The 13,923-nt window shown below is 41.3% G+C and overlaps 1 protein-coding gene across 1 annotated transcript in view; it reads right to left on the bottom strand.

Annotated features, from left to right (window-relative positions):
- Positions 1-13,923, bottom strand: part of CARMIL1 (capping protein regulator and myosin 1 linker 1) — a 390,597-nt gene that overhangs the window by 184,630 nt on the left and 192,044 nt on the right. The window contains exons 13-16 of the mRNA XM_088475876.1: positions 13,083-13,186; positions 11,676-11,753; positions 8,285-8,361; positions 7,850-7,954 (exon numbers count right to left, since the gene is read on the bottom strand). Of these exons, the coding sequence (XP_088332002.1) occupies positions 7,850-7,954; positions 8,285-8,361; positions 11,676-11,753; positions 13,083-13,186 (364 nt within the window). The remainder of the gene's footprint in view (positions 1-7,849; positions 7,955-8,284; positions 8,362-11,675; positions 11,754-13,082; positions 13,187-13,923) is intronic.

The raw sequence follows: 13,923 nt of genomic DNA, 5'->3' as shown, positions 1-13,923 counted from the left end.
TTATAAGTAGATGCGTGCTCACAGTGCGTTTTTCAGAGCTGTGCTATAAACTTACTGAGCACCAATTTCATTTATATGGGCAGATTTATGCCTAAAAATGCATTTCAGTCTAATGCAAAAAACAGGTCTAGATCATTTTAAGGACTTTTAAAAAATTAAATCCTTTTGGAGGGAGGTAAAACATTTCTTAACTCTCCATTACACAGGAAATACTTCATAGAGTACCTGATCAGACGTAGATGCCCGCACACTGTGTGCATGGAAATAAATCTGTATATTGCCTCACATGCAGAGATGCGGGGAATCGATATGACAGATGAACAGATCCCGGCAGCGGCAGCCCGACAGCGCTGGAAATCCTGATCGTCCTCAGGTAAGTATATACAAACCTAACCTAACCCCCCTAACCCAAACCCTCCTTAGGGGTGGCTAACCCTAACCTCCCCCCCAACTGCCTATCCCTAATCCCCCCCGGGGGTGCATAACCCTAACCCTCCCTCCCCCTAGCTTAACCCTAACCCTCACGAGGGGCTAGCCTAACCCTAACCCTCCCGAGGGGTTGCCTAACCCTAAGTCCCCCTAGGGTGCCCTAAACCTAACCCTCCCCCCCCCCCGCGGCTGTCCGCTCGCGGCGCCCGGCATCCCTTTGATCGGGATGCCGGGAGCCTGCCTCCCGACGTCGGGAAAATGACAGGCGTCTAGATATATAGACACCTGTCATTTAACCCACGCCGGGATAAAGCAGTCGGGAGGCCGGCTGTCAGGATCACGTCAGCCGGTTTCCCGATAGCATCCCGGATGCGGTGCTCCTGCTCCCTAAACTTGCACCAGCCTATATTTGGAGCATATACACTTATATCCAACTCTGCATAGCGACAGTTCCATCAACACACCCTCACTAAACTGTGCCTATGTGAGAATCCCTTATTACAGCTCAGTTACGTCTTCTCTGTCGCAAGATGAGATGTGAGTGAAATCCGTAAGACTCTCCATCACCGTACCTGCGAACACTCATTTTCCTACCTTGTACAGTAGGAAAACCAGTTCCTTCCACTATGAGAGTCACAGTATGCAGTGATCACACTGAATGACAAAATATGTGGATCCCAGAGAGCCTCCACTTAAGAAAAAAAATTGGGTCCTACCTTACCATTTCTGGGTCCCATCATGATTTATACTTTAGAGCTCCCCATATGCCCCTCAGACCTCCTCACATGCCACCACACATCCCTAAATCTCTCATACCCCTAGAATGCCCAACAGCATCAGACCTCCCCATATGCCCCTTAAATGCATGTGTAATGTCTCCATGATACTATATGTGATATGACTTGTCTGTACACAAAACCCATAGTGAATAAGGCATTCAGTAACAAGAGGCATATTTATCAAAGAATATGGGCCTGATTCAGAGCCGCTCGCTATTTGCGGTCGTTCGTTCTAAAACAAGGGGTGGCTATTCAAATGAACCGTTCGCTAATTGCGGTCTGTTCACGCCTCTAAGTCTGAACGAGCGAGCAAAACTTGCGGTTGTAATTTTGAAAAATACGCCCCCTGGCCACTCGCATCCTACGTCATGTCCGCTATTTATTAGTTTAATCGAGTACATCGAACAGCGTATGAACTGCTCGCTATTCTTGTGGCTGGTTTTTTCAACCGCTATTTTGCGGGCAGTTCGGAGTAAAAAAAAAACAAGGGACGTGGTCAATGACGCTGCTGTATTAATTATGCACTCCCTTAAAATGCCCGTTTTGACCTTTAAGCACGCCTGCGATCTAATTCCACACCCCTGTTTTCAAACACCTTCCCATGTTACCACCCACATACGCCTCCCTCTGTCACTCAAAATAGCAGGCATTCGCTATATAGCGAACAAACGATTTTCGGCCGCACTGACTGGTTCGCGCATGCGTATTAAAATCCGTATGCATGCGCAGATGTACGAACATCGGTCAGAACGAATAAGCGGCCGCTTACGAGCGGCTCTGAATCAGGGCCTATGTGTGGTATATCCCAGAAAACAACCATTTTAGTAGGCAATACTTAAATATTAAGAACTACCAGGATGTATATAAAGGGGACCACAGCAGATATTCGAGATATCTGCTGCAATTCCCCATTTTCAATCTCAAAAGCAGCTTTCATGCTGAATTTAAATTCGGAGCTTGGCCCCTGTAGCTAACAACATCTTCAGGTGGTGTTAGCCATTATAGCCTATGGGTTACACTTCACTTTATCTACTGGGAGAACCTCTTTGGCACTGGCTGCTCTGTATTAAAATATACACAATAATACTCATTCTGCAGGGGATTCATCATACATCTGCCTTAGTCAGAGATTTGGTATTTGGTTGGTTCTGTTAGGTAAAGCTGGAACTTCATTGGTGTAGGTCTCACACAAAAAAAGGGAAGGTATTTTCCCATTTGACCAAGTCCTAGGTTAGCAGTTGTAGAGGATTAGATAGTGATCATTGTAGGATATTTTAGGGCAGGGGCGCAGAACACAAAGGAAACATCTGTGCACATCAAAGCAGAGCCGTAACTACAGGTGCCCTGTATGCATAAAGAGCATCTGTGCCCCCAACCACAATTGAAACAGGGAGAGCGCGACAAGGATGCGGACCAAAAAAAAAACAGGTGTGGTCTCGTTGGGAAGGGTCATGACCACACAATAGTACCCCCAAATCAAATGATGCCACACAGTAGTGTACATATTTACATAATGTCACACAGTAGTGCCCCTTATTCATGTTACACCACACAGTAGTGCCCTTTATAACAATGTGCCACTCAGCAGTAGTGCCCCTTATACATTATGCCATACAGTAATGCCCTTTACAAGTTATACAATGGAGTATTGCCCTTTACACATTATGCCACACAGTAATGCCCTTTTACATATTATGCCACACAGTAAAGCCCTTTATGCATTATGCCACACAGTAATGCATTTTATGCATTATGCCACACAGTAATGCCCTTTATGCATTATGCCACACAGTAATGCCCTTTATGCATTGTCACACAGTAATGCCATTTACGCATTATGCCACGTAGTAAAGCCATTTACCCATTATGCCAAGCAGTTATGCCCTTTACACATTATGCCACACAGTAATGACCTTAACAAATTATGCCACAGTGATGCCCTTAACAAATTATGCTACAGTAATGTCCTTTAAAAATTATGCCACACAGTAATGGCTTTCACAAATTATGCCACACAGTAATGCTCCTTACACATTATGCTCCCCCCCTCCTGTCCCCCCAGCAGCCTCTTACCTCACTCCCCCTGTATCCATCTAGCAGCCTCTGAGCTTTCACCGGCATTAGCAGGTGTGGATTTGGTGTGCACGCCCGCACTGCAGCCCTTGAGAGATAGCGCCACATTCATTCGAATCTGGCACCAGTCGTGAGCTCCAATTGGCTCGCGACGGGCGCCATAATTGAATGACAGTGCTGTCTCATCTCAAGGGCTACAGTGTGGCTACCAGTGTCAGGGATTGGCCGTAGCAGAGTGCATCCCCAGGGACCCAGCCATGTTTTTTTTCTTAAAAGTGAGTCCCTGGACCTCAATACCTGGTAATATAGCGGATATTTGCGATCGTTGGTCTATGACTTACTACGTGTGAGATGTACTAAGCCTTGAAGAGAAATAAAGTGAAGAGAGATAAACTACCAAATGATATTAAAAAATGGCTCTATTCCGGGTTGCGCAAAAACTTCCAGCCTACCCACCACATAGAAGAGAGCGTGTCACCACACTTTAACCAATAAATATACAAAAGGTTCTGAGCATGAGATGGTGCTGTATATAAAAACTCATATACAGTGTACAAAAAAATAGAAAACAAAAAAATAAAATAAAAAAATACTCAGTCTTTTAAAGAGTTTCTAAAGATTAATTATTCGCGTTGTGTAAAGCAGTGGTTAGATTCCTTGTAAAGGGTTCAAACCATCCTGATATTCTCCATGATGTATATGTAAATGAAACACATAAAGACAAATACCCTTGGTGATTAATAAAGTGTTATCTTCCAGTTCCTCATGGTTTATAAGGATAACATACCCCAATTTACAACATAGTGAGTGTGTGTGTGTGGGGTGGGGGGTTAAATCACATCAGGGTATCTTTTCCTCCCACTCTCATACATCAAGGAGTATCTAGCTGGTAGCCAGGGGGATTAGACGATGATAGATGAGTACCCCACTCACGTGCAGGGTATTATTATACAACTCATCAAGGTTTCTTTCAACGCCTTCCCAATCTTCACCAAAACACTTCAAGAATCCATCCTCCTCATATGTGGTTCCAACACAAACAAGGAAAATGAAGCTTTTTTTGTAAAATATGGTGAATTTAATATATGGTTTTGGCAAAGAAATAACTTAACACAAATGGTAATTGCTGCAGTATAGAATGGTAAAAGTAAAGACCTGTTTTAACGGCTACCAGCTAGATACTCCTTGATGTATGAGAGTGGGAGGAAAAGATACCCTAATGTGATTACCCCCCACTTGCTATGTTGTAAGTCGGGATACAGTATGTTATCCTTATAAACCCTGAGGAACTGTTGTAGAATTGGAAGGATAATGTGTCCAGAAATCACTTTAATAATCACCAAGAGTATTTGTATTTATGTGTTTAATTTACATATACATCATGGAAAATATCAGGATGATTTGAACCCTTTACAAGGAATCTTAACCACTGCTTTACACAACGTGAATAATTCATCTTCAGATACTTTATAAAAGGACTGAGTTTTTTTGTTTGTTTTTTTTGTACACTGTATATGGTTTTTTATACCCAGCACAATCTCATGCTCAGAATCTTTTGTATATTTAGAGATAAAGTCCAAGCCAATCAGCTCCTGTCATGTTACAGGCTGTGTTTGACAAATGACAGTTAGGAGATGGTTGGCTGCTACTTTATCCCCGTTCACTTTAGCTCCATCCAAGGCTTAGTAAATAGACCCCTTAGCTTCAGCAAAGTTAAATAATAAAACTTTTTTAGGAGCAGTATAGTTACTCTATGGATCTATATAGATAGAAAACAAATGTCATGTTACGGTACATAATGAAAATACAGTACTATATTATAAACATCAAAGGCTACAGCTGATGCTGTCAAATTCTATTTCTGTCTCTATTATCAATGGGATCGATGTAGCTGCTAAGTATTCTGTGCACAAATCAAGATGATGAAACAGAGGCTACAAAATTTTAAAGGCACCATTTCACACTGGAGGCCTTTCTGAGGTCTGCCCCACCTAACCCTCAGCTTCTCTGGGTTTATTAGAAAAGTCAGAGATTCCTTTGATATAACCGTACATTCCTTGAAGCCACACAGCAAATAAAGCAGGGAGCCTGAGCTCTGGGGAACTGCCAGCTACTACTTGCGGAGTCCTTTTCTACTCAACACACCCAGCATTTAACATGGAATCTCCACGCTCTCTGCACAAACCTGCCAGCAATGCTGTGACACCAATGTTACCATTGACAGATTAACCTTATAGCAAGGTGAGTTATAACACAAATACTGTAGCACAATGTTTTTAATAATATTTTCAGAGATGATTGTCTACTGTATGTCAATTAAAGCTATTCACACCCACTTACTGCTTAAATTACTGCTTCTGGGTATTGCACCCAGTAATTAAAATAACACTTTCCTGCAATTATGCACATAAAGACATGTTATATTGTTTCATTCTCTCTTTTCACTGCTGTATTTTAATTCTCTAAATCTTCACCCTGCTACAATGAAACCATGTGCAGGTCTGCCTAAGGCTGATCACTAGCAGACGTTGCGTTACACACCAGTGATAATGCATGGCAAGTGTGATCATGTTTGACATACAGTGGTAATGAGCACCGGTGGTCAGTGGGAGAAAGCAACATTAAACACTCAGAGCCACAATGCAAATGCACTGGACAACAAGCGCAAATGCTAGTGGTTATAGGGCCATTGGGAGCAAATGGTTCTATCCTCATAACCATTTACATGCTATTACTAGTGTTAACAAATCCAAGTACCGTAAATACATGTACTGTGATGCCAGTGGGTAAGGGGCTTAACGCAACTCAGTACAGAATGACAAATGAATGGGCCCATTAAAGACTGGTAATTGATTATACACTGTATGCTAACACATGAATAAAGTAAAAAATAAATTGTAGCAGCCATCCAGGATGATAATAAACTGCAACCCGAGACTGTTTAGAGCACAATATGTTGTCATTATATCCATTACAAATAATGGGATATGCAGCATGGTGCTATGATATCTATATAAATCATTTTACTGCATCATATAAATAATGGCATAGTGTGTCTGGCTAATGCAACATATACTGACTATGAGCAACTTGGAGAACAGTTTATATTCATTTTGCAGAATTTACACTTCTAGCAGTTTTACACAATAAATATCAATTATAGTAAATCACCTCAACTCCAAAATAAAATACTCTCTCTCTTTTATACATTCCAGACACTCACATACAGCCAGGATCCCTGCTGGTCATCCTCAGTGCTGAGAGATCAAACAGTTTTAATGCTCTCAATCAGGGCATTGGGAAATGAAGATATGTAGTACAGGGGTTATTTAGGGGCCTATGTTAAAAAATATTTTGCAGGATATCTCCTGAAAACACCCATTTTTGGGGGGTACCCACAAATTTTGAGCATCACCCCAATGTACCTTGGAGGGACCGCAGTAGATATCGGAGATAATTGCTGCGGTCCTTACATCTCTGTCAGCAGCCGCAGCCCCCATAGGTTTCTATGGGGGCTGTGTATGCGGTCAGATTTACCAAGCAGATACAAAGCATTCTTTAGATGGCGGTAGCCCATTGTAGCAGTGTGCCTGCTTTCTTGCTTCAGCGTCAGCAGTGTCAGCGCTAGAGGCTTCTTCTCCTCCCAAGCCCCACAAAATGTAAGTAGTACTCAGATAACGATCAGATAACGATGTGGCCTGTACTGGGAGCTGCAGGCAGTGAGGTAACCAGGAGAGAGAGAAAGAAGGTCCGGGATGGGGTAATTTTGCAATCCAAACTGATATATAGGCCTGTTATTGTTACTGCTGCAATATTACTGCATATATACCTATATATAAATGTATATATATTTAAATATATGTATATACTCTATTTTACATTTGATTGGGGGGGCCCTTAAAAATGTTGCTATGGGGTCCACAAAGTTCTAGTTACGCCCCTGCGTTGTAGCCTATGGCTGCTCTCACACGTGCCGCCCGATGCCGGCTCATGAGCAGCTGGCTGAAATAGACAATAAAGTGAATGCGGATATAATCACTTTACTTGTACTGATCGCCGGAACGGGCTCTTATCAGGCGACTCAGTAATAATACATTAAGGTGAATAAGCATTCCTTATTGCCACAATTTGCAGTGATACGGAATCCTTATCAGGGGCTGACCGCATCTATTAATAAATATGCCCCTTAAAATGGAAAGCTTGTCTAATAAAATGTGAACTTGTTAGCGTTTTAGATTTGTTTTAGTAGTAAGCAATTTATTTTGATTATATATATAAAATTTGAGCAGCAGAAATTGTGTGTATGCACTTGCCGATGCCCGCACCACGCCGGGTCTTGTCGTTTACTAGGTCAGCACACACTAGACATCATCTGAACGGTTACAAACATGGATTTGATAGGTGGTTATGTGAGTATCTCTAATGGCAAAATGATTCATTCTATAGGTTTTTTTTTTAAGTTTTTTTTTTTGTTAAATAGGTATAGTGCTTCACAATTCACAGTTCAGAAAAGTCATTACGTAAGCCCCATACTTGTGATTAATGGCTGAATGTGATAACCAACTTACTTCAGAGGCTCAGGGGTAAGTTTAGTTCCAGAAAGATTGATGTGGGTTAAAGCAAGAGAGCTACTGAAAAACTGTTTAAAAGACGGCGGGACTTCTTTTCCTTTCCTGAAGATCACAAAAAGAGGCATTATTATTATTATTATTATTATTATTAGTGGCAACAAATCATGAAGATCAGTACAATCTGTTGCTCAGCCTGAATATACCATAATAAGGCAATCACTACACCTGAAAGTAATAGTGGAATGGCCATATAAATATCTGAATATGTGAATGCTCACCATTACACAAAATAAGTGCATTGGCTTACAATGACACTCTGATGAGATAAGACTAAAATGTCTACAAATGAAGATAGCGCACATAAACATTTAGCTGAAGAAAGTGACTACACGTAACGGATGTTTGACAATAACTTTGCACTATAAGTTATACCTGTGGGTAAAGAAAGTCCTGGACAGGTTGAGTGTAGAAAGGTTTTGCAGGCCACCACGAAGGAGAGCGCCACAGACCTAAAATGTGAATAAAGTCACCGTTACTATAGGATATAATGACATAAAAGGTGTGGTACATTCTAAGCTGGCACTTCTATCAGTTGCAAGAGTCGTTAGCATTTACTTTCTACGATACCCAAAACTTTGTATGGTACATTGTTTATTCTCACTCTATGATAGTCAGAGTGCTGTACATCTAAAAGAGATAAATATTCAGGCTTATGCAGAAGTCTAAAGCTTCATACAATTTTAGTGAAAACATATTTAAAACCTTAACATTACTAAATAAAATTTAAGTAATAACTTAAAAGTAAGTTTTTTTCCTAATTTGGAACTCTATTGCCCAGTCTAGTACACTGGCAGGAAGGACCAAGATTCACCCTAATGCCATCCGTGTCAGGTTTATTGTACTGCCCTCCACCTACTCCTCTTGCCTTGCCCCTGAAACGGTCATGTCACTTGGTGCTCCCTCCCAGTATAAAATGTACATTTGGAAATGACCTTTCAGTATACATTACCTCCGTGGTGCTCTGAGAGACAGCATAGCGTTTCTATTATATGCTAAAAGATAAGTTCTGCATATGGAACTGATCTGTCAATATACTGCACTGGTGGGCTGCTACATAAGGCAGCAAGGCTTGGAAAGCATCTAACAACATTTTCCTGCATGTGAAGTAATGTGTGGTCTTTTAGCATGCCCCACAATTGTAGCATAGTTGATAAATCAGTTACGACAGCAGATATGATCCTACAGCATGTTATTATAAAGCTGTGCTATATCTTGCAGTACCCAGTCAATAAATTACACTAAAAAATCTGGATACAGAACTGACCTTTCAGATTGTCTTTCCAGCAGCCTGCTCTGAATAACTACTGTGCACTTTTATTTCAGAGCTGTCCACAGCGGCTGTCAGTGGTTGCTGTCCTCAGGCCTCCCAAGCCCTCCCCCACTAGATTTGGGCTATATGGCCTTTGCCTATATCTGGGACAGCTGGTCAGAGGACGTATGCCCTGGAGCTGTACAGCTAAGCCATACAGTTGGCGCTGGGGTAGTATCTACATGCAAATACGCCCCAAGTGTAAAATCTGTGCCATGTACCGCAAAGCAAATATACACAAAGTACAAAGCCAATGCTCGGGAAACTCCTCACTATCCAGCCAATTACAAACTGGCGTTTGTGCAGAATGCTGGGGAGTCACTAGGAGACTCGGCTATGGCAAGTTTTTGCATTGGTTGGTGGTAGTGTAAAGGTGTTTTTGTTATGGGAAATTATCTTGGATTTCTTTCCATTCGGACGAAGTATCAAGAATGAAGAAAAAAATAAATAAATAAATAAATAAATAAATAAATATATATATATATATACATACATACACACACACATACATACATACATACACACACACACACACACACATATATATATATATATATTTTATAATTAAAAAAGTGGTGCATGAGGGTTTTAGGAAGTCTTTTAGTTTACAGAATTTTATTTTGAAATGTGTGGTATAATGGGCAGGGGTTTCCCTGCCTGTCACTTACTTTATTACATTGTATTCTTCCACAGTGCACTGTGCATGACATCTTTATTACATGAGGCAATTCTGTGTGTAAAAGTATTACGTTACTTGCCGTGTGTGCACCTGTGCATCTCCAAACCATCCTTTGGTCGAGAAGCAGTCAAAGCAACGGAATAAAAAGCTTCACAAAGACAATAAGACAACACAAGCAGTAACAAATGCCCTAATGCCCCCTCACTCTCATGATGTATGTACACCATAAGTAAAGCTAAACTGGCTGGGATTTTAGTAAAAAATGTATAAATGGATTTAATAGAAGGTGATAGGACAGATTTGTGTACAATGATTTCTCCTCTGAACAACGCAATGACTGCACATTTTCCCGGCTGTCGGTTAGGAAGCATGCACTTTAATGCGCATTGGGTAATCCCGGGTAGGCAACCTGTGGCACTCCAGCTGCTGCGGAACTACACATTTCAGCATCCCCTTCCACAGTTTTAGCATGCTGTAATAGCAAAACAGTGATGGGGCATGTGCAGTTCTTCCGCAGCTGGAGTGCCATAGGTTACCTACCCCTGGGGTAGATCATCGAGGTGCATCGAGGTGCACCACAAAATAACCAAGGTGGTGCATTATTAACCCCAAGGTGTGCCCCAGCTGGACAGCTCTCCGCCTGCTCTCTGGCAGTATTTGTTTTGTCAACTTAATTTATTAAATCCTGAACCAGACATCACAGCTGTTGTAACAGCTTCTCACTTATTAGGAGAAGCCCGTAGCTTCAGAATGACAAGAAGAACAGTGGTAATGCAGTCTCCCCAGGAATGAGGACTAAATGCAGCTCTGACCCTCAGTTGTTATGCGAGCACATATTCCTAGAACATACATGTACAATAATTGCAGCTGCACAGTCTGTAGCAATTCATTGGTCCTAATAGATAGAAGGCCAGTAATTGGATCAGTGTCAGTGTCATTCAATCAGGGTCAGCCTGTGATGTTGTCCAATGAACAGAGCCATAGTTTTCAACATGCTAGGCAACCACTAATAAGTTTACAAGAAGAGGGAGGGGAGCGATGCAGTCTAGGCAGCGTGGAGCTGTAAAGCCCCTTTAGGAGTTGTCAAAGTATAAAAAAAATGTAATACGATGAACCTCAAAGGACAAGCTACTATGAGACAAGGTCCCACAATCCTCCAGTACCATATTATGAACTCTAATTACATCATGAATACAGACATAATTATACATTCAAATTAAAGATAAAAAATGCTGCTTTTACGGTGGCTTAGAGAAAGCTCATATGAAGATTGAAAAAACAGGGGCTTATACAGAGTTCAACATAAGTTAATTTACAAAGCGTACCTTGTGCGTGTTCACACTACGCATGCTCCCAGCATACACAACTATGGGCACCGCAGTGTCATAAGCATCTCAGGAGCATCTCTACTGCAGCTCAGGAGACAGAACTGGGCTGGACATATAGGTAAGCTCAGAGAGGGTGTGTCAATGGTATTGCGGGCTATGCAGAACTGGGCGTAGTGTATACACCTGTTTTCAGAAATATATTTTGCAAGAAGGATAGGGCTGTGCAATTGCACACTGATTACGAGGACGGCTATGAAAGCAAGCATATGAGTAGAGGCGGTTGTGTCGCAGAGATGCGTACAACTCTGCATATAAGCTGATTTATGCATATATCCCCTATAAATCTCAGTCGACAAAATATCTGCATAATCCACAACCTTCAGGCTATTACATTTGGTCTAAAGATCATTTGATTAACTGTCATGATATCAAGAAAATAATGATTACCATGTCAGCAGAACACTCAGTGTTTGATAAATCCAGATACTTAATGGCATTTGGCTGGGCCAAAAAATTATACAAGTACTAGAGGATAAAAAAGAAAGAAACAATTACTAAACAGCCTGTAAACATGAATACATATTTTAAAATTACCGTGATGTACTAACCTTGCGGAGTACATCCCGCCCTGCTTCACATTCCTACTGATCGCATATGCACTAACATAAGTGATCAGTAGTGCAAAGGACAGCTCTTCCAATAAGAGCAGTCCTTTGCAATGTGCGCTGTGCCATGGACTTCCGGGTTTGTGACCTGGGAGTCTATCTGTACATGTGCAGAGTGACGCGGCGGCCGTGGGGCATGCTGAGAGGGATCCAATCGGATCCCTCATAGCAGCATGATGCAGTAGAAGCCCATAGGCTTCTGTAGGGTAATGCCAGCAAAAGCTGGCGTTACCCTCTGCATCGGAGACCCGGCGGCCAGGTGATGATACATACATAAAATGCGGCAAAACCCAGAAAACGGGTTTTTTTACCGCATTTTCCGTTTAGTATATCCCGCCCATTCAGTGATATCCAGTACATCTTAGTACTTGGGTACACTAATACCTTGGTTCTTTACTATTCAGTGCATCATACTACTTGGGTACACTGGTACTCTACTATTCATTGCATCAAACTACATGGTACACTGCTATCCAGGGCATCATACTACTTGGTACACTGTTATCCAGGGCATCATATTAATGGTACACTGCTATCCTGGGCATCATACTACTTGGTACACTGTTATTCAGGGAATCATATTAATGGACACTACTATCCAGTGCATCATACTACTTAGTCCTCTACTACTTCCTTTCACTACTATCCAAGGAAATCATGTTACTTGGTATACTACTATCTCTAAAACAGCAACTGAGCTACATTCTAAAGTATATTTAGATGATCATATTTAATAAACATTAACTTGCAAATCATTAGTAATCAGAATGGATCGCGAACATTGTAAACAATATACCAGATAAGAAGGATTATATTATGCAGTTGATCGATATAAAAATATAGGGCCATTTGCAGGGACAAATTTCTGTCCCTATCCTTGAAAATGAAAAACTGTTACATTTAGCAGACACCCAGAGATGGGCACATTCCACGCAGCTAAAGCGCATTTATACAGACAAATAAGTTATGTGTTTTATCTGCCATCTCTCTCGGGTGCTGCAAGTCTTACTGTACATGACCGACATACACTGGAACAACTGTTTAAAAAAGCACAGACAACTACTGTAGGCCTTCAATGGTTTATAAATAGTTATTATTATACGATGTGTATAAAATTAAAAGAAAAAAAAAACAAACTTATTCACTTGCAATATACGGACATAAAGTAAACTAAGAGTTAAGCACGTACAGAAACGTCATCACCACGGAGTACATTCCCTGAGAGGTCAAAGTGAGTAAGAGTGCTTGCAATTAACTGGTTAGCACTCAGCGACTGAGACAGGCTATTTACTCCTGGGGATAGAAAGAACAAAATAAATTATTGCAAAACATTTTGTACTGTACACAGCATAGCAAATAACAGTCTCCACTGCTTATTTTTTTTAATTCTGCAATTATTAATCCTGTTTCATTCATATGAAGAAAACAGTGTTGTTAGTGTTAATTAGAACAAACACAGAAAAAGATATAAAAATTTGGAGTTTTCATTTGAAACAAGTGTAAATGGAGGTTGTCATGGGACTGGATGTCATGCTAGGGTTATATTGCTTTGTTATATATTATAATGCTTGTTTAAAAGGGATACTGATATACTATTACACATAATGTGTGGGTAATGTGTGCCCTTTTGAAGGTTAGCCCTTCTGTGTGGCTAATGTGTGCCCTTTTGAAGGTTAGATGGCCGCACAGTGCGGTCCCCAAGGTACCAGGCTGTCGGTTGGTGTTATAGCAAGTGGTATAGTGGAAAAATGGACAAGTTGACCATAGCAAACAATCAACTTCTAGCTAGGTTTTATAGATTACATTATACAATATGCTAGCAGATTGGCTTCTATGGACAATTTCTCCACTCTTTAGAAAGCTTGATACATTTCCCTCTTTGGGGAAGGACAGGTTCCCAGGAGACAGGGGCAAAGTGATAGGGGAGAGGGTAAGGTGTCAGGGGACAGGTTCCCAGGAGACAGGGACAAAGTGATTGGGGAGAGGGTAAGGTGTCAGGGGAAAGGTTCCCAGGAGACAGGGGCAAAGTG

The sequence above is a fragment of the Taudactylus pleione genome, unplaced genomic scaffold, assembly GCF_031769625.1.
Source record: "Taudactylus pleione unplaced genomic scaffold, aTauple2 ptg000179l, whole genome shotgun sequence".
In the NCBI taxonomy this organism is placed as follows: Eukaryota; Metazoa; Chordata; class Amphibia; order Anura; family Myobatrachidae; genus Taudactylus; species Taudactylus pleione.
The sequence above is the reverse complement of the archived record's forward strand: the minus strand, read 5'-3'. Positions and strand labels throughout refer to the sequence as shown.